Raw genomic sequence first — 25,279 nt, 5'->3', positions numbered from 1 at the left:
GTTTTTACCACAGAAACACAACCATTGCCTCCTTTTCTCAAACGCACATACTTGTTTTAGGATTGACTGTGGAGCCCAGAGAAGCTCTCCACCCCTCGACTCAGCCCCAGCCTCCGATCGTTTAACAATGAGTAAAAGTTGCACCTCTCGTTGCACCCCGTGGTGTGTGTTATTTAATCGCACAGTTAACACTTTGTAGGGTTTTTGGGTTTACTTGAAGAAGCTGGAAGTGAAACAAGGATGGATGCTCACGAGATTGTCCCTGATGTTATAGACGTGCTTCCCAGTAACGTCTTGAAGGTAATAAGCTTTTCAATAATTGTAGGCAGCCTGTGCAGCAGTGTTTTGGTTGACGTTTATATTACGTACCAGTTTTCATGATTTTTTCCGCGACGAGCTATTTTTCCACGAAGTTAGTAAAAAAATTTTAAAAAATGCTCGGTGTGCGAGAAATGAATTCGAAAGAGAAAACCGAAACTGTCCACATTTTTCTGTTTCCTTGCAAAGTCGATGGCATGCATGACATTGCGTGACATTAATCCTTCGGAGAAAATTACTGTAGGTCAATTAATTTATCGGTAGATTGATACTAATTCATTAATAGTTTCGCGATCCCTGGTTGGTATCCCCTTGTGCTCTTTACAGGGTGCTATGTCGCTTGGAAAATCGGTCGTAAGCTAAAGTGTGCAGTCCTTTCAGAAGTAGTACTTGCTGTTTTCGGCGTGTCCATGTTCCATTCGTTTCCAAGAAATTTGTTATGCTAAAAATAATTCCCTTGCACTGTGCTGATTTCATTGTCTGAACAAGGAAAGGGTTTCTTTCGCCACTAAATGCTCATCGCAAAAGTATTATGTATAGCCGCTGTTACACGTTGAAACTTGTGTGCAACGGCGCTACGAAACAACGTTAACTTTCAGGAGGCATTGCACCGTGCAACATGGTCGGTTTCGTTAAATTTTTTTTGAACCTCCGTTGCGAGACAACTTTCACGAAAAGCAGAACCCGCTTTCTACTTCTGCAACGGTCGCAGCAGTCGCAGTGGTGATAAAAACAGGAGTCTTACCGTGTAATAACTTGTTGCAGTACGCTCGTTAAGCCACAGGCACCCCAAGCTCAGTGTGAGCATTGCCGACAAAAATATAAGGATTTGTATGAGAATCACGATAAAAAGCTTAAGAAGATAATTATATGAAAAAAATCTCAATTCAAAAGCCTAACCTTATTGCCATCATGGATAGCTTCCTTCCTGTGTGGTTATTTTCTAGATCTGACGCGATTTGAGCCATTTCTCAATTTCGTAGTTGTGAACAGTTATAATAAAATCCCAATTAAGGCTGAAGACTTAAAGCACTGCCTTCGCATGCTGTTTTGTTGCAGTATTCACCACCTGATGTTGCTCGCAGGACTGCTATTGCATTGATGGTGGGTTGATATGAAAGTTCAATTTTTGTCAATTGATTCTGATGTGAAATTGTGACCATGGGAAGATTTTATCCAGGAATATTTGACTCAAATTGGTGGCACCTGAGAATTTAGCGTCCAGCCTTGGGATTTTATTATAACCGTTGACAACCACGAAATTGAGAAATGACTCAAATCGCGTCGGATCTGGAAAATAACCACACAGGAAGGAAGCTATCCACGATGGCAATAAGGTTAGGCTTTTGAATTGAGATTTTTTTCATATTATTATCTTCTTAAGCTTGTTATCTGGATTCTCATACAAATACTTATATTTTTGTCGGCCATGCTCACACTGAGCTTGGGTCACCCATGCTTACAGGGGTTTCAATAGAAGCCGGTTACCGGCGGTATACCGCCGCCTGCTTTGCCTCACACCGCCGGCTAGTTTGCCTTGATTTTCACTAAAAATGCTATCATAAACTTGTCAAACTGCTGCCTTCAATGGGCTATCATGGACGGCTATTTCAAATGTTATTGAAACCCCTGTGCTTATAGTTTGCAACACTTTTAAAGAAAACAAGAAAATATTTGTTGAGGAATGCCACGTGACCAGCCTGGACCAGGGTCTTTCTCCTGAACAACAAAGGAGGCAGAGAAGGGAGACCCTGGGAACAAGGGCTATGGGTCAATAGCATGTGAGGTGAAGCCAAATGGACTATTGACTCGTGGCCCTTGAGGTCAAAGGGTCTAATAATTGTTTTAGTATCACCCAACTGCATGTAGTCAGACAGAAAAGGCAATAATTAAGTTAGCATTAATGCAAGTTGAAGAAATATTTATGTGGGAATAAGAGGAAAGAAAGCATCACACTTTTCGCTACTCGAGGAAATATTACATTGTACTAATATACTAATATAACTGCTAGTAGCGTAGCCAGTTTAAATGCAGGATTTGCATTTGTCGAAAGTGTTTACAGAAGCTTCAAACACAGCAAATCTAAATAACGTTCGTTAAAATCCTCTTCTCAAACAACAAAATGGTCATTTAACACCATTTAAATCAGCAATGTAAATCGAAAGTCTGCTTGTTAAATTACATACAGTACATGTATTCACCATTTTGATCAAAGTTTTAGAGGTTCATTTGAAATGGATATTGAAAGTGCAGTTGGTAAAGGATCCACATGAAATGGTGGCTCTAATAGGGAAGATATCTGTTTACAAACATTGCTTTTGTTATTCAAATGTCTAACCCGCACAGGAACAAGAGACCCTTTGTTTTTGACATCCAATGAGGCTCTGGTTGGCACATTTAATGACAATAGGTGATGTTAACAATATCTTCCCTATTACCGGTATGTATGGCTACGTTTTTACAGAATAATATTATCAAAGAGCAAATGAATGTTGAAATTTAAAGAACAATAATTCTGCCATTCCATGACAAGGCAAGATCCCTGATTCTCATTTCATTTAGCAATGGTTTCTGGTTGGATTTAGATCTGACTGCAAAAAGGGTACTGTCTTTTAAGATTATTTCGCTGGGAGTCTCAAGCTTATTTAGCTGGGAGACTGCAAATCAGATCATTAAATCACAGGAAATTGAGGAAGATCATAATATTGTCAAATGTTGGTCTGTGATCAGAAGAAGAAAAAACAATACTCAGAGAAAACCTCTGTGATCATTAGGATAGCACAACAATAACAAACTATGACTTTGAGTCTGGGAATGAAACTATAGGTTGTAGGCCCTGTCAGTTGAAGACAAGTTCACTGACCATTGCATCAACACTGCTCCCAGTTTGTGAAATCTACATTTTCATGTATATGTATGACCAGGAAACTGGTTTTTGCATGAGTATACTGTTCTCAGTAGCTGCTGACTAGAAACGTTTTTGCCATAATGATTGTTTCTACACGTAAGTGCTTGTATGCATTAGGTGGTTGCCGAAAGGTAATATTTTTCCTTGTCACACAATGTTAATGACATAATTATAATCACAGGTTAAGTATGGAGATCTAGAAGTTAACATGGGAAATGCACTAACACCAACTCAGGTAAAAAGGAGATTGCATGACAGCTTATTATAAAAACTATGTTTTTGTATACTGATTTCTTTTGCAAAAAGTAATTATCCATCAGGGCATTTTTTGTTAAATTTCCTTTCCCAGTAGGAAGTTGTTGACTTGGGGTTTGTGAAGGGTACATGTAATACATATTCCTGATTGGTAGTAAGCCTAAGGGATGATGTGCTTCCGGGACCCATGCAATGCTCAGGAAAGGATAAAACATGGACCCTCCTTTTGGACCAGGTCGATAAACGCCTCTTCTATGGACCCCCATTTCTATATTTTTTTTGGCTAAAAAGTGTACCAAAGCATATCAAAGAGCTTTTTAACTTTTGTGACAAAGGGGATGAGTTCACTTTGTGACAATGCATGTTTAGATTGGGTATTAGTGCATGTTGAAACTGAACAGTTTCACAGAATTTAAAATTCGATTTACTTTAATATACATGTATCTAATTAATTATTTTGCCAAAATAAGATTCTCGTATCAGTTGCATATTAATTGTTTCATCTTTTCGTTACTAAGAGTGATTTTACGTTACCCAAAGAGAACAATTACAATATATCATTTATCACTGGAGTCACATTTTATTGTTACAAAATATGTTTAATAATTTTTTTGTGTCAAGGCTCCATTCCAATTGATTTTGTTAGCAATCGGGTAACCCATTGGACGTCAATTTCCATGGCTGGATATTGATTGGTCGATTTTTTCCTGTTAGCAGTAATCGGGACACCGAAAAGCAATCGGGAAAACGGATTAGAAATCAGATTTTTGGATTCTGCAAACGTCAGCTTGCCGGAATCATGACTGTGTTTTTTGCCTTCACCAAAGAGGATGAAAAACAGGGAATTTTAGTCAAAATCGTGGGGGGAAAATACATAGGGAACTTCTTTAGAACCAAGTAAAAACATCTGGATGCTTTTTATGGCAACTGTAAAGGATATTCATGTCAAAGAGGTTAGTGTCGCAGTTGTTGTGTTATATTTATATTAGTAGTAGTGGCATCTAGATTGCTCCTGAGAAACATGTCACGTATACAAAAATACTGATCAATTCGCCTTGTGTTTTTGAGTTCTGAATAACCAATATGTTAAATTAAAGAGAAATGTCAGATGCAAATGTTTTCAAGTTTAGCAGAGAAAAAATTTTTTTGAGAGAGTCAACTTAAACTCCAGATGTTTCCACTGGTTTCTGGCCTGTGACCATGTTGGTGTGTCTTTGACGGACACCAATTATTATTGGTCAGTCTCCATGGTAAGCAATTTTATTTTTTCTTTGTGCGACACTTGCGTGATGTGAAAACCAATAATACAATTAAAATGAAACAAAACAGAGTCACAGTTCCAAAATGGTTTGTCACACAGTCACACAATTAAGGTTCTCATTTAATTTACTTGTTTTCGCAAAAGCTGAAGTTTGTGTTGTTGTCCATTGTTGTTGTGTTTTTTTATCGTAAAATTGGATTCTGATCTTGCTGGCCAATTGCAAACCTGATCCCTTTTAAAATGGCAGATTCATAGTCAACTGACTAGCAAGTTCTGGTGTGAGTCTGAATTAACTACCAACCAAAGTCAGACAATAACATTGACAACAACAGGAAATTCAAATTTTGGGAAAACAAATGAGAACGTTGCGTGACTGTGTCACTATAACCATTGTTGAACTGTGAGCGCCCTGTTTCGTTTTAATTGCATTGTGGAGTCAGTTTTATGAAGTAAACAATCCAATAATTTTAAAAATGCAGTTTTAAAGTGTGGAGCTCAGTTCCTACTCTTGGGCTCATCTTAGTGTATATTCCCCACACAAACTCTGATTTCAGCAAAAATTGGAAAAAAAGACATCACAAATTTGTAAACCACCTCTCCAATTCTCATGTACATTGTATGCATGTGCAGTACATCATTTCTGAGATATTTGCCTTAGAGTTTCATGCATTCAACTTACATGTAACTCATTTTCTTACCGAGCCAATTAATTTCCCGCGAAATATAATTTTGCAAAATTACTAAGTGTTGCGGCTTTTAGTCCAAATAAACACTAGAAAATAAATATTTTCTAATGATCTTCCCATAGATATTTTTTCTGTAATCCCTGTCAACATTGGTGGTAGCCAAAACGTGGGGCTGCTTCCAGGGTTAGGGTTGGGGTTGGTTTCCCACAACAATCCTTGAAAAAGATACACATTTCTGTAACCACCAAGTCATGTTATCCCAAATATAAATTTTGATGATCGCACATAAAAGACAAAAGATGTTTAGCCGTGACACAGGCACACAATGTGTAGCGTCCTATTTTTATATACGTGCATGTCTTGTTTCAGCTTCAAATGTATCGCTGCTCGTCTAATTTTTAGCTGTTAAATGAGATCAATCACAGAAAACTCGGCCCAGTCAAAGCCTAGGATGAATCTATTGCTCCCATTGTCCTGCAGTTTAAGAATAACAAAAACCTACACACAGCTTTCCTTTTGAGTATTGCGTTTCTTTCTACGAACAGTCAATCAATACTCGGCGAATTGTCAGCAAGTTATCAGTGAAGTATCTGTGAACTAAAAGCCATTATCGGCGGACATAAATCTTGACCAATTCATTGACTGCCTATTTTTTGGCTGTCGATAGACTGTTGACAGTCAAGGCTACAGTACCTACAGTAAACATGATCAGACTAAACACCTTTTTGAGCAAGGTATTAGCTCAACTTTATCTCTGCACTGTTCGGGCTTATCTAGTTTTACTTCAAGCTATTCCCAGGGGTCCATGTTTTGTCCTTTCCCTGCAATGCTCTAGACTTTGATGTAATTGGCTAAAAAGGTCCTTTGAAAATAATAATAACAACTGGCAGTGCTAATCATCCTTTTCTTGCAGTATTGGGGATTGAATTGCAAAAGGGCGCAGCTCACAATGGTGGGCTGAAAGCATACAAAGGCACCACTGGCTGCCCCTGTACAGTCCATGCTTGATGTTGGAGCACAGCACCACAGCTAGATGTTAATTAGCTGTGAGTCGACTTTGAAGAGGGAGGAAAACCGGAGTACCTGGAGAAAAACCCTCAATTCAGGTTGAGATTGACTGAAACTCAGCTAGCCCACCTGCATGCCGCGACCCGAGTTGTACTCCGGCTCGCAGCAGTAGGAGGCGCGATAGATAACCACTAAGCCACCCTGACATTGTGAAGTGACACTGTCATTTTAATGTACAATGTAAACAATATTAATGTTTAAAGAGTTTGTAAGACCTAAATTAAAACACCTTGACTTCCTTAAAGCTCCATTCATTCTGAGAATAGCCAATGGATGTCAGTGCTGAGTTAAGTATTTGAATGGATAAAATTTATGACATGTTTTTTATCTTCTGTTTCAGGTAAAAAAGGCTCCTACATCCATCTCTTGGCCAACTGAGGATGGTGCATTTTACACTCTTCTCATGACAGGCAGGTTTTAATGCTGGCAGTGATCCATTTTCTTCTTGCCTTCAGCCAGTTATTAGTAGAAGAGTACATGCACTGTAGTTTCCTGCTTATCTACCTCCACCCGCCAGGTTTAAAATGTGGGTCCAGCAGCTAGGTCTTAGGTTGCTATTTAAAGTAGCAATATCATCGAAAAAATATTCCGACTCTTAATTGTTGATGCTTTGTTTTTCATTTTTTTCACACAGCCCAATTTAAATTTAGGACAAGCCGGCTCTGCTTTGCTAACTACATGTAAGCCTGCCCGGACACATGCTAAAAGACCAACTGGCTACAGATGTTATTTATAACATTAGCCATAATTGCCATACATTAACCTAGTACTCGGGGATCGATTGTACGTGCTCACAAAAATAAATAAAAAGTGCAAATTATTAATATTCGTATAGTGCTTCAGAATTCATCTTTTCCTTCATTTGCGTAAAACAAGGTATCACATAATTTACAATATTGATCATTAGTAATGAGTTCAAACGGGAAAAAAGATAAGATGCGAAAATTATTTTATTGTAATTGTTTTTCTTATTGGACGAGATCAACAGAGCATGCATTTGTGGTTAACAATGACTTGTATTTGCTCCCCCTTATTTAAAAATAGTACTTGTCAATATCTAACTGTAACTGAAAACTGTGAAAATTATGATTCTTCCAACTTACCTCTAATGTTCTCACTGTATATCCAACACAAAGATGAATTCCCGCCATATGATGCAGTTAGTGGGTTCCAGGTTGGGTTGGTAATAAGTGTCACATCAGGCAAAAGAATGCGTGACATTTGACCGTTGTGATAATTCTGGGACAGAATGTCTTGATGTTGGGAGTTATAATGATGAAAACAGTTAAAGTTCATCCACATATCATAATTTCCATTTTTTTAGCCTTTTCTTTTATTGTGCCTCTAAAGCTGAGTACCCATCCTCCTTGGGGTTCCCTATTGATGAGTAAAATCATCTGGCGTTAAACAGAGTAAAATACGAAGTATGGCTGGTTTAGACCAGTTTACATGTGGGCGTCAAAGGGTTAAGTATGCATTGAAATGAAAATCATGGCGAAAAAGTCTGAGTTTAGTCATGAGACATCTCTCTGTAGGTCAAATATCCTAGTTTTCTATGCAGTGCCATCCAGTGGAACTTCTTAGATTTGAAGCCACCATGTCAGACCAATCTGCAACGAAAGGTCACAGAGTTAACTGTAGCCTTATTTTTTGAACTCAGATTCCCAAGAAGGATTCACATCCTTCATGTGAGATAAGCAACCACTCTTCCCTTATTGAGCCTTCTACAAAACAGAAAAGGTGCGAATTTCTCACTTCCTCCAAGACATCTAGACTCGACCATCCTTGGTTGTGCTGCCCGAATCAGCTGTGTACTATCTCAAAGTTCATAATGCCACGTTTTCGGAATAAAAATACTGTACACTAATTGGGATTTGATAAGTTTTGCCAGGACCAGGATTCATATGAACTTACACAACTTTTGTATGACCTAGCTGTGAACTGCATTTTAAACCTGCTGACCTCCTCCTCTCCTAGAACAAGTTGTTACCTGTAGTATAATATTACAGTAAATTTAAGTTCTAGTTTCTTTTTTTAGCAGACATGAATGTCAGTTTAAAGTTTTTTTGTGTGTGTGTGTGTCTTGATGATGCAGACCCTGATGCCCCAAGCCGTCACCATCCCAAGTTTCGTGAATGGCACCACTGGCTTGTGGTAAATATTCCTGGATGTGATGTGAGCCAAGGGGAGGTTCAGCTGGAATACGTTGGCAGTGGCCCTCCTAAGGGGACAAAGCTGCACCGCTATGTTTTTCTTGCATATAAGCAAGCTGGAAGGATTAGCTACTCTGATACTATTGTGTGCAGCAAGTAAGTCACGAAGTCAGTAAATGAAAATCAATGCTCTTATTGTTTATAAGCAAATTATTATACATTGTACTTCCTATACATATTAAACAATGGAATGAGGTTACCCTCTTGGGTCAGAAACCATTTAAGCTTGTGCTGACTAATTGCTAACATACATATTATACATCTGCCGGTAATATCCAACAGAAAATAAAGAAAACAAGTACAAAAAACTACTCCTGTGGTATTTACATGTCAGCACATCTCACTCCAAAGCTGATAACTTTCCCACAAAGCTTTTCGTTCCATAAAAGTACATGTAATTATTATTTTTCGTTTGCAGAACAAGTTGGATAATAAGTCAGTTATTGCATGTATCACAGCATAATAGTACTTTATTTTTATAATATACTATTACATGCTAAAATATTTAATACGATATATTATTGCCATCGATGTTCCCCTACAATACCATCCATGAACATCTTTAAGAGGCTAAGCAAGTGGGCCAGGATAATTCATGTACAACTGTAAATTTCCACAGTACTTTGCATGTCATGGAGGGGGCATTTTAGAAGAAGAAACTATCGTAATGAATATTTTTGTTACATATTTAGTGTTGCTAACTAAAAATGGACTGTCACTGAGTTACCTACATGTACAAAATGTATTTAGAGCTTTTATGTGAGTTGTGACACAGAGGGGACCAGAAAATTCACAAAAACTGAAAGTAAAAAAGTAAGCTCAAAACCGTGAATCTTAAAGTGCAGCAGCAACAATTTAATGCACACTGTGTTAATTCTGATGTTACTTCGCAATAATAATGAATTAATGGAAATGACATTCATCCTCTTTTAACTCTTGCTTGTTTGGCCTTTGTTGCACAAAAAAAATACGCTCTAAGCTGCATGTAAATGAATCAATTAAGACAAAGTCTACTAAGCTGCAACTAGACTAGGATATTATTATTATTATTATTTATTTAAATTATCCAGTTGCCTTAATTAAAATTCATATTACTGTAACAATGATCAAGAAAATACAATTGAAGGAAGCCATGAAGGCTTATAAGGAGGACTCCCTCTTATTAATTACAGCAAAGTTTAACTAAAAATGGGGAAAAGAGAGACAGAAAATACAAAATAGTTTTAAAAAAATAAATAAATAAATAAAGATAAAAATAAAAACCACCTAGGGAGCAATACTATGAAACTAACAGAATCCTTGTACTGTTGGTATTGATCATATTTTACATACTGTATATTCAATACAATGTACATAATGAAGGCTTAACCCATTAACCGGTACATTTAATGACTGGAACTCTTTACCAAACTCAGTTATGTCTGCTTCTAACTTAAGCTCGTTTAAAACTTTACTACTTAATTATCTTTGTAAATAGATAGGTCTTTTAGTTTTTGTACACATTGTGAAATTATATATTAGATATACCGTACCGTAATTGTTTTAACTTTTATTTCTGGAGAGCAGTTTTTATATGGGAATTCAGTTTCCCCCTATTGCTTTCCTTTACCTATTGTACTTTTGTATATATATTTTCTTTTATACATTGGTAAGAAGCTTTATTAAACTTAAACTTAAACTTAAACTTAAAGTTAAACCCAGCCCATGCAGGAATGGTTGAAATGCATTTCCATACTGTGTCAGGCCTCTCATGTGCTCTATATACTGTGTATTAGTTCTTCTGTGACAGAATAAGATAGGCTTTAAGTGAGTGTTTGAAAGTTCTTAAAGAGTTTGGACAATGTGCGAGCCAGCGAGGCATGCGAGGCGTGGGAGCCAAGATGTTGAGTCAACATGCGAACACACAGTTATTGAAAGCTAACCATTTTAAAATTGATGCTTAGACTTAATAACAGTTTATCAGTGCTATTTGAAAAGGGTGCTTGGACTTAAATGCAAAAATTGCATGGCTCGCATGACTTACTGGCTCGCAGATTGTCCAGCCCCATTCTTAAATTATAAGATCGAGTTATCGAATAGGGTAAGGAGTTCCACAATAATTATTTTGGATCTTGGTACAAAATATTGGTAAATTGTTTGATGGTTGTTCTGCAACCGTGAGAATTAAAGATATGACTCAGCATTTCAGATGAAGTAATTATGAAATTGGCTTCCAGTTTGAAATATTAAAGTTTTGGAAAGAGCAAGGTAGTATTCCGTGGTGGTACATGTACATAAACGATCCAACATGAAGTGAATGTAAACTATAAATATCCAGAATACCGAGTTTTTGAAAAAAGATGTTTTCTTGGAGCCCTATAATCTGGGGTTTTGCTAAAAGCAGGCCTGTGGCCCAGCGGCCCAAAGGCCCAGCAGCCCGGGGCCCACAGCCCGCGACGGCCCGGCAGCCCGGCAGCCCGGTGGCCTAGAGGCCCACACAGTTTTGTTGTCCAGCAGTAAATCCATGCGCATGCACAGCTTTGCATCGGGTTTGGGCACGCAAATGAAAGACGGTGAGTTTGAATTCATTTACCATTTTAATAATCATTTCAATCCTTTTCGATCCTTTCTTTTGTTGCTTGTTGCTAAGTGAAAAACGTCATTCTCCGTTGTTTTCGTCTGTTTACAACAACAAACAGAAATAAGGATTCAAATGATTAAAATGGTAAACGAATAGGCCATTTCGGAGTTCATATCCGCCTCCTCTTCAAAGCGAGTCTAAGTACAAATTTTATGTGATGGTAATTAGTTCTACTTTCTACTTTACATATGAATGAAAACTAATTTTCATAAGAAAAACTTCGCACTTAGACTCGCCTTAAAGAGGAGGCAGACATGAACTCGGAAATGGCCTATTCAAACTCACCATCGTCCATTTTGCACGCCCAAACCTGATCAACCTGATGCAGATCTGTGCATGCGTGTGGATTTATGCTGGACAAAAAAACTGTGGAAAATCAGGACTGGGCTACCGGTCCGCCGGGCCATCGTGGGCTGTGGGCCGCGGGCCGCTGGGCCTTCAGGCCGCCGGGCCGCTGGGCTGTGGGCTGTGGGCCTGCTTTTAGCAAAACCCATCTGATAATCTGCAGCTAGAATTTTGTTCGGGCAGCTCATTTCTGTAACAAGTAGATAATTCTAGTAAGATTATTTTGTAGGGTATGTGGAACTCCACACTGCATTGCAAAAGGTACTAATAAACTAAAGAATAGTATGACAGCTGAAGTAGTGACTTACTAGGTACACTGTACGTAAAATCTTGTCTTGTATAACATTCCTATCGTTTTAGAGAAATTGTACAAATGTAGTTAAGATGTGTTTCCAAGCAAAATGCTGGTCAATGTGAACACCTAGAAATTTGATGCTTTCCACTTCCTCAATTATTATTGTGTCATCAATTTTAAGAAGTCTTGTCATAAGCAACTTTTTTTGTTTAGCTCTAAAAATCGCAAACTTGGTTTTTTGACATTAATAGACTGTTTGTTGGCTTTTAGCGAAGAGGCTATAGCTTCATGATGAATTTCATCATTATTTTAGATAATCCATTAGGAGTTTTGGATCTCTGTTTTGGTAAAAGATGCTATTGTCATCAGCAAAAAGAACACAATCAGCAAATCTTAGGCAATTTGGGAGGCCATTGATATATAATATGAAGAATATTAAGGGCCTAAGATCGATCCCTGAGGGACCCCGCTTTCACGGGAAGTTTTTCCATTAACCTGCCAGTGGACTAGTTGCTTTCTATTGGATAGGTAGGATTTTACCCAATCAAGTGCTGTGCCTGTTAGGCCATAATACTGTTACTTCTTTAATAAGATGGTGTGATCAATAATAATTGTATCGAACACTGTAGATAAGTCCAGGAAGATACCTGCAAATAAATTTATCTTGTCAATCGCACTTTCTGCTTTATTAATAAAATTTATTATGGCATAGGAGGTGGAGTTTTCTCTCGGCATCCAAATTGGTTATTGGACAAGATCATATTTTCAGATAGGTACAAAATAATGCACTTGTCCTTTGAGATGCAATTATATGCAACTCTTTCAAAGATCTTTGAGAAGCCGGGAGTATAGATATTGGCATATAATTTGAATTAAACATGGGTCGTCAGCTTTAAATACAGGGACCACTTTAGCAATTGTTTTTCAGAGAAGATGCATTTACCTGTCATCAAAGACAAGTTAAGAGCATAATTATAACAATGGTTTGCAGATATATTCAAAGGATGGCTTCATGATAGACATGCATGGGCAAGCTGACTAGTCCAGGAGCTTTGCCATCTTTAAAGCATTTTACAATTAAAATTTGGAAGGGATGAAGTAGAGACTGGCATGAGATTTTCGCTTAAAGGTTTTGACACAGGCGTGATCTTTCTTGCAAGATTTGGTCCAATATTGGCGAAGTATTGGCAAAACCTGTTTCAACCTGAGAATCCTTAACAGTCAACCCATTTTCCTGTATGATGTTATTTTTAATATGTTTTTGCTTCATACGATTTATAACATAATTTAGAATCTTCCACATAGATTTGAAATAACTTTTGTTTTTTTGTAAACAAATCTTCATAGTATTGTTTTTTTGGCAATTTTCAACGGTGGCATCAACTTATTTTTGCATCTTTTGTATGCACTCATCTTATCATCTGTGCGAGAGCTTAACTTGCTTTTCTTGTTAATATATTTTAATAACTCCCTAGGGATCCATGGCTTTGTAATTGTTGCCAGGTTTTACATGTACATTTGTACCTTTGACATATTTAATGGCAAAGCAAGTGTCAAAAGTTTATTTGTATTTTTGTGGAAATAAGTCATAGGCAGAATTTGCATCTTGGAATTCATAGACAAAATGCCAATCAGCAAAGCGCAGGGCATTATTGAATTCTTCTCTTTTCTTTGCACTTGTGTCTCTCAGAAATACACCTTTTTTGTCTTCAAGTGGCCTGTCGCAGTAATCAGAAACAACAGAAAATATCGGAAAATGGTCCGAAATATCAGTTAGAATTAAGCCGTTTTTAGAAGAGAGTTGTTTGTAAATGTATTGTCGAATAGTGTTGCAGAATGCTTAGTGGTATGTGCCGGTTTTGTTATCAGAGGTAGAAAAGAAAAATAATATGTTGTCAACAAAAGGTACAGTAGTGGAGTCGGTTTGAAAACGTAATAGGTTAAGATAAAAATCACCAGAGATGTAGCTCACTTTGCCACTTCTCATCAACTTTGACATTAGCCCGTCGAGCTTTTCCAAAAACTTCCACGGGCTATTGTGTTTTCAGATAGGGGGCGATAGAAAACACCAATGATTATATTCTTCTTCTCATTCACTATTAATAGGAGAATTTCTATGAAAAGGGATTCAAAGATATTTGAATCCTGTAAAGAATGCTCCTTCAACACTCTAAAACTCAAATTTTCATTAATGTACATGCCAACCCCCCCTTCAGCTCTGTCGCTATGGTGATTACTAATAAAGTTGTAACCTAGGAGCTCAAGATCGCTATGAACTGAGCTTCTAATCCAATTTTCAGTTATAGCAATGACCGAAAACTTACATTTTATAAGACCTTTAAATATTTTCGTGATTCCTTTCTAAACATCCTGCATTAAAATTTATGATAGAAAAATTGTTACGATCAGGGCTGACTGGAATTCGATTGTTGAGTTAGATACATTGTACAAAAAATAAGTGCAATTGCCAGTTAACTTATTAATGTTATTGTCAGGGTCAAGTTCATTGGGAATATTTGAGAGAAAACAACTATCACTTTCTAGAAAAGGGTTAAATTGAAGGGTGTCAAGTCAATAAAAATCATACCTGATGGTGGCAACTTGAAATTCAAGAAGAGCAGCATGAAACATTTTATCTTTTAAGTTATGAAATGGAAAAAGAGCTCTGCGTTCGTTACAGGTTAAATATCTACCTTTGGCACCACAGATGTTGCATGATTTATCGGCTGGCATTTCTGAATGAAACAGTCATCACAAAATAAATAGGTAGCTGCATAATTAGTAAATTCATCTTTCCCTGGTATCAGCAGCATAGTTCTCTTTGAATGCATTGAATTCATCCATGGTAATGAAGGAAATTATTTGAGTGCCAGGATTGTCATCATTCTTTTCTGAGAGACACCTTTCCATTTCTTGTCCACGCAAACTGAAACTGATTGTTCCTTTTAAATGTTTTTAACTTCAGACAGTACCGGTAGTTCTTTCTTGAGTGTCAGGCTTTTGTTGTTGTTGTTGTTATTATTATTATTATTATTATTATTATTATTATTATTATTATTATTATTATTATTATTACTATATGACAGTAGTAACATAAGGATGTCTCCTAAGTTATTAATACGACTTGGAGGTCGTACGTAACCCATATATGTATAAAATTATTATACATGTATAAGTACTGTAGGTTCTAGGAAGTGCCAACATTAAAATAATGAAAGTACTAAGAAATAAAGGTGAAGAAACTAAAGACTAATAACTAAGTATCTTTCCCACCGAAGCACTATCTGTCTAGACACGGTCTCTATATTTGCGCTACTCTAACTTACGCCAAGGCTTAAAAGGCTCTGGTCAGACTCAGTGAGCTCGAGATGATCTATCCCCAACCAGTTCCCTCATTGACAAGTCCACTTCACGGGACCATCCCCCCAAGACGTCGATTATGATGTTGTGCTGCTTTACGCAGTCTCTGGGATATTGCTGCTTAAGTTCCCATCTCAGAGGGCCATATTTCCTTGTCTTCTTTTCATCTTTCTGCGCCCGAATATCCACCCATGGACAGCTCATTCGCCAGGCAAAACAGCGTTGCTGTTTAAGTTCTTTCTTCCTCATCCCACCTGGATCTAAGCAACTTCCCTTGCTTCTCATTCGGGATCTTTTCTTTCCCCTCTTCTCTGACTGCCGTTTTCAGTAAAGGCCTAGTAATACGGGAAACATTTTTCGTCCAACTTGTCGCGCAACAATGTTGGTTTGTTGTGCGTATTACCACCTTGCGCAACAAATTTTTATGTTGCGAGATTAGACGTCGCTTTTACCTTTTGCAACATGAAAATTTGTTGCGCAAGAAAGTGGTAATACGCGCAACAAACCATCTCAAGTTGCAACGTAACATTGTTGCGCGACAAGTTGCACGAAAAATGTTGCCCGTATTACTGGGCCTCAAGTTCTTGATGTTCTCCCTAGGCACCTAGTTTCCTCTACTGTCACTGCACTTAGGTTCGGGGTACTGAAGATCTAAAGAAACCCCCATATCCTCGCCAAACCTGATTGTTTCTTTGACCAGTGATTGATGACCTTTGTCTACAGCAGGCTGTTCAAATTCTCCCATATGGAACAGACGGGGATGCTCGTCGGAAATTTTGAATTTAACCCCTAAAGGAGACCAATATGGGCGTGGTTTCAAGCAAATTTTGACCCCTAAAAACAAGTTAAAAAGAAAATTTGACTTCTGTTTCTCTTCGCGGAACCCTAAACGAGACCTTGGCGGCTTAAAATATTGGCGCTTTGCCCGGAACACCCTAAGCGAGACCAAAATTCAAAATTTACACCCCTAAGCGAGACGACGAGCATCCCCGTCTGTTTCATATGCGAGTCTCCCCCGGGCCGCCGTGTTGGTGTACTTCAGCAACATGGCCGAATAACCCAAGTACGGAATATCACACAGCCCTGAGACTTGGACCAGTTCTTCATTTATTCCTCTTCTACAACATTTTCCAGTTCTTGACTCAATTTCTTAAATGGTAAGCGATTTATGTTTTCACTTGCGTGACGTGCAACCCAAGAATTGCGGTGTGATAGCAGACTTGACCAAATGATATAGAGCCTTTGCAGGTAGACTTTAGCTGCGCTGTTTAAAGCCAGCTTCTCATTCTGCAATAGGTGCTCAGGGTTCCAAGAAATTTGTAATGAGCACCGCCTTCAACAATCGATCTTCATCTGCCCCACCTTAAACCCTGTTGTGTTTTGCACCTCTACCCCCTTCAGGGCTTGAAATTGCGACTCACTGGTCGCCAATGCGACCAGAAGTTGAGTGCTGGCGACTAGATTTTCTATACTGGTCGCCAGCTGGCGAATCATTCACGTTTTGTCTGATAACCCAGGATAAACAGTAGACAACTTTTGTATTTGAATCTTTATATGATTAAATCGTTCGGAACTAGTAGCTAGAACACAACTCACCTTTCTTTCCCCATTAAAATAATGTATAAATAAGTACTACAAGAAAATCGGTTTCTCACATTGTTAATTAATAGCACAAATGTACTTCGATACTTCGATCACCACGTTTACTAGGCGCCATATTGTTTCAGCGGCTTCATGGGATCTATGCTTCGTGCCTGTTACTTGAATTTTGCGCCCGGAAGACGAAGATTCAGCAAGAAGGTTAATTGCAAATTTAAATCCATCGTCATTGTGAATGCTGAAAACGTAGATTTAGCCATATTACCGAAGGACATCCTCGGAACTAGCTTGATATTGATCATATATTGATAATAAACCTGAACGTCGCAAATTTGAAATTTGCATGGAACTTTCAAAAAGCAACCTGCACCCTTAACATAAAGTGGGTTGGAGAAATTGTCCCCTCTGTTAGAAAGCGAACACCTGCAAAATTGACTGCACGAGGTGATTAATAAATAGAGATAAATATCGGTAGAACAGTACGTTAGAAACCAAGTTCCTCTATTTCTGGAGGCTACTGAAATCGTATACAAGCCGCTCCTTTTTATATATCTCGGTCGGAGACTGGTACGAGCATTGTTGTTGTGTATTGCGTTTACTCGCGATAAAGGTAAGTTGCTTGCCACGCAAGCTGTAGGAGAATAAAGAACTTCGTTTTGAAGAGGTGAAAAGCAAGGAAAACACGGACTGCCTTCGCAACAATGGCTTTAGAGATCTTTCTCGTGCTTTTTTTTGTGCTTTTTAATGATTATGACTTTCCTTGCATGCAAAGTTGGCGACCAAAATTTATGACCTAGCGACCAAATTTTCCCCATTAGTCGCCTGCTGGCACCTGAGCAAAAAAGTTAATTTCAAACCCTGCCCTTCTTGATATGAACCATGTTACATTTCTTTTCATTCCATTCCAAGCCAATGTCCTCCATTACTGCCTTGGTGACCCTTAGAACCCTGTTCAGCTTAGCGTCACTCGCGGCAAACATCTTGAGATTGTCAATGTACAACAGGTTGTCACCTTTGAACTGATGAGCTTGGATAGTCTATAATCTTCGGATGAGCTCAGCTTCCAGGCGACAGGGTTAAGACAGAGCGAAAATAAGCGCAGACACAAGGCATCTCCCTAAGGGAGACCGTTATTGAAGTGAATGGGCTGTGATGTCTCAAGCCCTGCTCTGGTGGCAACAGTGATGCAAGTGTTCTAGGTTCTGGATGACCTCCCTACCACATCACAAATCCACATGGGAAACCTGTGGAGATGCATCACCTTGTTAAGCCATGAATTATCAATCGAGTCAAAGGCCTTGCGCACATCGATCCATGCCTTACTAAGACTCCGCTTATATCGATGACAACCCTTTGTCACCATACAATCGAGTTTGACAAGAAGATTATTGATGGTCCCACTGCATCCAGCTTTTGCCCCTCTTTGTTGATCCTCCATCAATCCAAAGTCACATGGGGTAGAGTATCGAAGGCTTTCTTCATATCGATAAACAAAGCACCGGTTAGATTCCCTTAGTCCATGGCTTTCAAAACATTGTCCGTGAAGTATGTAACATTAAAACTGAGTGGAGTGATTCTTGCGAAAGCCAAATTGAAACTTACTAAGTAGATGGTTATTATCTAGATAGTTTTGTAGCTGTTTGCATACTGCTCTTTCAGCGATTTTAGATAAAATAGGGAGGACGGAAATTGGGCGGTAATTATCAGGATCATCTTTAGCACCAGACTTGTGGATAGGTGTGACTTAAGCATTTTTCCATTCGTTTGGAAAGTGTGCTGATAATAAGGATAGGTTGATCAGATGTGTAATGAAGCTGGCGGTTACGGCAGCGCTGTCTTTTAACAGCCGAGCAGGAATCATGTCTGCAACTGTGAGTAAATAAACCTTCCGAAACTGGTTGAAATCTAAATCTACTATCGGTGATTGAAGTTCCGACATAATTGTCAATTACGGAAGAGGAAGACGGATTTTCTGCATTGAGTTTCTAAACTATCGAGGTGAAAAAACAGTTAAGAGAATTTGCAATTTTACACTTATCAACTTTTGTTACGCCGTCAACTTTTAAAGTTTGAAGTGGAGTACTGTCAGAGTTCTTGCTTGGGAAAATCTTTTTGACGGTTTTCCAGAAATATTTCAGTCGGGTCGTCTATGTTGTCTTCTATCAATTTCTGGTGAAAGCGTGCCTTTTCAAATTTGAGTCTGTTATTTACACGATTTCGATACCGGCGATAAGAACTCCAGTGCAATTGGCTATCTCTTTGGCTTGCTTTCAAATAATATCTCACTCACATCAATGATTTAGATTTGCTAGATATCCACGGGCAGGTCCGACCTCTTACCTTTCTTGTTATGGGAGGGGCGTGCTTGTCACACTGGCATGAGTTGTTCTTCCACGCCAGCCAAGCCATATTGATATCTAGAAGTGAAACTGAGAACTTCGTCCCATGGGGCATCCATGAAATCATCCTGAAATGAAGTAGGATTATAATTTGCATAATTCCTACAATTTATCAATCTGGGTTTTTGCCTTAGTCCATTGATTTTACGGATCAAGATAATCACATTATGATCACTAAGAGGAGACGGTATCGTTGCAGCAGAAGCATTATGATTTTACGGATCAATTATGGATTTTACGCATCCATGAGATCATCCTGAAATGAAGTAGGATTATAATTTGCATAATTCCTACAATTTATCAATCTGGGTTTTTGCCTTAGTCCATTGATATTACGGATCAAAATAATCAAATTATGATCACTAAGAGGAGAAGGTATCGTTGCAGCAGAAGCATTATGTGGATGAGAGCAGAGAAAGAGATCTAACAAAGTTGCGTTGGTTTGCGTGATCCTTGTCGGTTCTTTAACAAGTTGTGAAAGGCCAATGTTTGTAAACGCATTCTTAAATCTCTTACAGTCATCGGACTTCAAGAGTAAGTTATAATTAAAATCACCCGTTAGGATCAGTTCGTTGTTCTCGAAAGAAGCTCTCTGTATTTTCCAGGAAGTAATCAGTAAAATCCCTTGATCCAGTTGGAGGGCGATAAAAAGTTCCAAATAAAATTCCTTTGCTGCTTCGTTGGAAGGAAAATCTCAAGCCATAAACATTCCATGGGATCTTTGATCAAGGTCTATTCTCCGAACCACATGTAAAGTATCTTTCACATAAACAGCAACTCCACCACCGTTACTGTTTCTATCCTTCCGAAATATATTGTAACCAGCGATAGAAATTTCATTCTCAGAAATATCTGGTGAGATCCAAGTTTCAGTAAGTGCGATAAAGTGCTAGTTGGAACATGCTGAGACAAGCAATCCAAGCAATCTAAGTTCCTCGACCTCATGTCGAAGGCTTCGAATGTTTTGATGACTGAACAAATTTAAGACCTCGCTGGTTTGATAAGTTCTTAAGATCAGTAACAAAGTCGGCGTGTTGTTGGTATTGAGTCGTTTCAGTAACGACTGGGTCAGATTCATTTGCTGCTGAGTGCCACACAAATTGCACATATGATAGTTTTCGAAGTCACTGCCAAGGCATTTCAAATGATAAGTCATGTTACAGGAGTTACAACAAGCACGGCCTTGATTTTTCCTTCTCGTTTTCCGGCACGAAAAACAAAGTAGCCTTGCAGGGCCGGGGTTTGTCGCAAGACCACACAGCAGACAGGACTGCACCAACATGATATCGAGAGATAAGCGAAGGAGCTGAACCGCCTCACTCTTAAACTCGATAACTTTGAAGATGGTGGAGTAGACTTTTTAAACATTCGAACAACAATGGATTCCGAGTGTTTTTTAGCCAGCTGGAGGTTCGTTGAAGAAGGTAAAGTAAGGAATATCGAGGAGCTAGCAAGTCTTTCAAAACAATGGAAGGAAACACGTAAAATACCAACTTTCGACAGATGTTGAGGAAACCCAGCCTTGACGCCATCTTGTACTCTCTCATCTTGTATTCATCATGTTAAATCACGCTTTTCATGCAGGAAATGGGGTGTCTGGAAAACCCGAATAGCGAATAGCGAATAGTCGCGAATCGCGAATAGTACGAACATTGCGAATAGTGGCGAATAGTGACGAATAGTCGCGAATAGTGACGAATAGTCTTCAATAGTCACTATTCTTATGCTGAACAATCTCGTAATCAAAGCAAATAATATGCTCACCTGTCGTCGAAAGAGAGTTTCGTGCATGCTTTTGCAAACACTCTAAAGAAGAAAAAACGTCAAAATGCAAAAATATAAATCACTTTCATTAATATATCAAGCTCATGATCATCTCCTCGCACAGTGGCGCCCGAACATAAATTTTAGATATCCTCATCTGTGCTGTCCGATCCGGCGAGACACGTAAAAAGGAATAAAATCAAAATGTGAGGCAAGTGGTTTGTGATTAAAGAGACAAACGAGCTACTCTGATAACCGTTGCGTTAATTAATTATCCAAATAAGCAATAGGATTTCAGTGCATTTATTACCTTTTCTTCTCAGAGCTCAAGCTGTCCTTCGCCGACACATCTCTGCTTTTTTAGCGGGAAAATCCCATCCAACGTTTCTGCGCGGTTGACCAGGAAGTACTGGGTACCAAATTTTCGTCATTTCGTCACAATCCCCCTCTCCCCCCGCTCCACCCTTATTTGCCACTATTTGTTACTATTCGTCACTGTTCGTGACTATTCGCCACTATTCGCGACTATTCGCCACTATTCGTACTATTCGTGACTATTCGCTGTTCGGTATTCGCGACTATTCGCTATTCGCTATTCGGGTTTTCCAGACACCCTCTTCAGAGTGTGAAACTACACTATCTTCTCTCTGATGTAATGTGTGCATAACTGAAAGGTTATGATCAAAGGGTTGATGTCGTAAAAAAGGTTGCTGTTATTCATCGTGGTGAAATACAATAACAAAGTATTCTCGTTTGTCTCACGATGTGGTCACTTTTGATGTAGATCGCGACGTTTCGACTTCATACTGCTAGTCGTTATCAGGCGATGAGGTCGACTGGTTATGCGTCACGTTTTAAGCAGGATGCTCTGCTGTGATTGGTGGGTTTTCAGCAGCTGTGATTGGTGCATTTCGATCCTCGCTGTTTCGGTGTGTTGTTTCTTCGGCGGTCCGCTGTCGCTGTTGTTGTGTTTCTTGATCGTGGGCAACCATGCTTCCGGAATTTCTATTCCACAATCCCTGTTGATGTTGTTTAGGTGAATTCTTATGTGAATCGCCTCTTTGACCCTGCGTGTGTACCAATAAGGATCACGATCAATAAACTTAACTTCGTTCCAAAGCTGGTTGTTTCCAGTGTTGTTTGTGTGTTCTGAAACGGCGGAGGTCTGGGTACGGGCAAGTCGGATGTCTCGCTCATGTTATTGGCCTTTCCGCAATTCAGCAGGGAACTGGGGCGAGTTTCAAGTTTTAACTAATCTATAAACTGACACTACCACATAAAAGATCATGTTGAGATTGGTCATTTGGCCAAGTATGGTGCTTTTAGGGTGAACAGAGACCAAGTTATGGACCTTGAAACATGGTTCAAAATCCATACAAACGTCTCTAATTTTGACAAAGCGTTCACCAAAACCATATAAACTCTAATTTTTTTTTATCAGTTTATTGACAACTGTAAAATCCCGTCATGTACCTACAATTTGAAAGAAGCTGCGATGAAAATTGGTATGTTTGCCATTTTAAAGAGTATCACGGAAATCATAAAAATTTTGAGAGTTTACATGGTTTTGGAGGACGCTGTATCAAAATTAGAGACGCCTGTATGGATTTTGAACCATGTTTCAAGGTCCATGACTTGGTCTCAGTTCAACCTAAAATTACCATACTTGGCCAAATGACCAATCTCAACATGATCTTTCATGTGGTGGTGTCAGTTTATCGATTAGTTAAAACTTGAAACTCGCCCCAGTTCCCTGCTGAATTTCGGAAAGGCCAATTTGATTCTATCTTGCATAGGTCTTCCGGTCTCGCCGATGTAGACCTGTAAACCACGCCATCTTGTTTAGTCGGCTCGACAGCGTCTTTCGGTCGTACTAGATGTGATCTGAATGTAGTCTCCGACTTGAAAACAGCGCGTATGCCTTGTTGTTGTAGGCAGCGGCGAAGTTGTTCGGATAGGCCTTTGACATAAGGTAAAACCGCAGTAGACTTTTCCTCGATTTTGGGCTCAGCACTGCTACTCGATTTCCTGGTCTTGGTGATTTTCTGCAACAAAGAAAGAGGGTAACCATTAGAGACAAGAACAGAAGACAGGTGTTCCTTCTCCTTAGAGATAACAGTGGGTTTTGTTACGAGACGGCGCGTTCGTAGAGGCACTTGACAATACCGCGTTTTACTGATTGCGGGTGATGGGAATCATACGCTAAGTACTGATTAGTGTGCGTAGGCTTCCTTTACACGCTGGTGGTGAGGTATGATTCAAAATTCTGATACTGGTCCATGTGTGCGGGTTCCCTGTTCTCCTTGACCTTCTGGTTTTCATCCTCAGGAAAGGCAAGTGCATACTTTACTCAAATTCCTTGGTAAACTTGATGCCCTGGTCTAATGAGTTTAAATGGTTGGTAAACTCCTGTTTGTGCTGAACCCCTCTGCTTCATGTGTGTGTTGTCTATGTGACCAAAATACCAGCCCAGTTCCGAAGTCGCTGTTTTGATTGGGCTTTTGTGGCCAATGTTTTGTGGCCAATAGTTCCTAAAGCTCTGATGACTAAAAGGAGAACTACATTCTCACTACAGTTCTTAAATTATTATTATTATTATTATTATTTTTATATGACAGTAGTAACATAAGGATGTCTCCTAAGTTATTAATACGACTTGGGTGTCGTACGTAACCCATATATGACTTGTATATTATACATGTATATGTACTGTACATATAGGTTCTAGGAAGTGCCAACATTAAAATAATGAAAGTACTAAGAAATAAAGGTGAAGAAACTAAAGACTAGTAACTAAGTATCTTTCCCAACAAAGCACTAACTATTTAGACACAGTCTCTATATTTGTGCTACTTGAACTTACGCCAAGGCTTTAAAGGTTCTGGTCAGACTCAGCAAGCTCAAGATGATGGCTTTCTGCATCTGTCTGAGGATTTCTCCTCCTCTATCCCCAAACAGTTCCCTCTCCCTCATTGACAAGTCCACTTCATGGGACCATCCCCCCAGGACATCGATTATGATGTTGCGCTGCTTTACACAGTCTCTGGGATATTGCTGCTTAAGTTCCCATCCATTATTATTATTATTATTATTATTATTATTATTATTATTATTATTATTATTATTATAGTTTACAGTGCTATTAATTGCTTCTTTCAGTCTCCTTGAATCGGGGCCAATCCTTGGTCCTGAGGTACCAGTGGACTTTTTTATTTGATGGACAGAAACCTTCTCAGTATGTGCGCCGTTCCTAGGAGGACGATCTTTAGCAGCTCATTAATGTTGCTGGTTCCAGGGATCTTTTCCTAAGTTCTGGTCTAAGTTATTATTATTAATATTATTATTATTATTATTATTATTGTTGTTGTTGTAGTTGTTGTATTTTTGTTATTTCAGTTATTATTACTATTGATATTGATTTCAGGTAGAAGCATGCAGAGTTTTTTCTAATATACCCAAGCTATTATGGATGAATTGATGTCTCTGGTTTTCTTTTTTTAGGCCTGGTTTTGAGCGTGCATCACGAAAAGCACGCGATTTGGCAGCCAAGTACAATCTTGGCAACCCTGTGGCAGGAAACCTCTTCCAGGCTGAGCATGAGGGTTGCTGACAAGGCTTGGACATAAGACATCCTCAAAAGTGTAGTCATATCACTGTGTCCTGTTGTGCTGTCCATCATGTAACTAAATGTATTTAAGATTTCTAAAACAAAAATGGTACTTTTGTCTGTGTTGACTTGTATGAATTTATTGACACCATGTTGTAGAAAATAAAGACGAAGATCAAGGACACTTCATTTGGTCACATGCTTGTTACTGATAAGAAAAGACCAAGGGGTTTTAAGTATGGCCTTCAGTATAAGCATGATATCCTCCATACAAGTGACAACGAAAATGTGACGTCACCTTTATAGTTTATCATCAGTTCTGGTGATTGCACATATATATTTCCTGTACTTGCAAATCCATATTAGCATCCAAGAGGACATGAGTCACAGATGTGTCACCGCTGTATTTTGACACAATAGCAGCTAATGGTACCACAAGAAAAACAAGACGCTCTTCAAAGCGTTTACTCGGAACACCATGTTGTGCAGAAGTAGGGTGATGCATTTTGGAAGAGGGAAACAAACTACAAGGATTGAATAGGCTAAACCCATGTTCAAATTTGCTTAGTACGGAACAAAAG

General features: G+C 38.8%; 1 protein-coding gene across 1 annotated transcript; it reads left to right on the top strand.

The window, feature by feature from the left end:
* Positions 1-161: 161 nt before the first annotated feature.
* Positions 162-24,883, top strand: LOC138043233 (protein D3-like). The gene is made up of 5 exons (XM_068889397.1): positions 162-300; positions 3,408-3,461; positions 6,837-6,906; positions 8,592-8,805; positions 24,593-24,883. Exons 1-5 carry the CDS (start codon positions 241-243, stop codon positions 24,699-24,701), a joined length of 507 nt encoding a protein of 168 aa, XP_068745498.1. The 5' UTR covers positions 162-240; the 3' UTR covers positions 24,702-24,883.
* The last annotated feature ends 396 nt before the right edge of the window (positions 24,884-25,279 follow it).

The sequence above is a fragment of the Montipora capricornis genome, chromosome 3, assembly GCF_036669925.1.
Source record: "Montipora capricornis isolate CH-2021 chromosome 3, ASM3666992v2, whole genome shotgun sequence".
Classification (NCBI taxonomy): Eukaryota; Metazoa; Cnidaria; class Anthozoa; order Scleractinia; family Acroporidae; genus Montipora; species Montipora capricornis.
The sequence above is the reverse complement of the archived record's forward strand: the minus strand, read 5'-3'. Positions and strand labels throughout refer to the sequence as shown.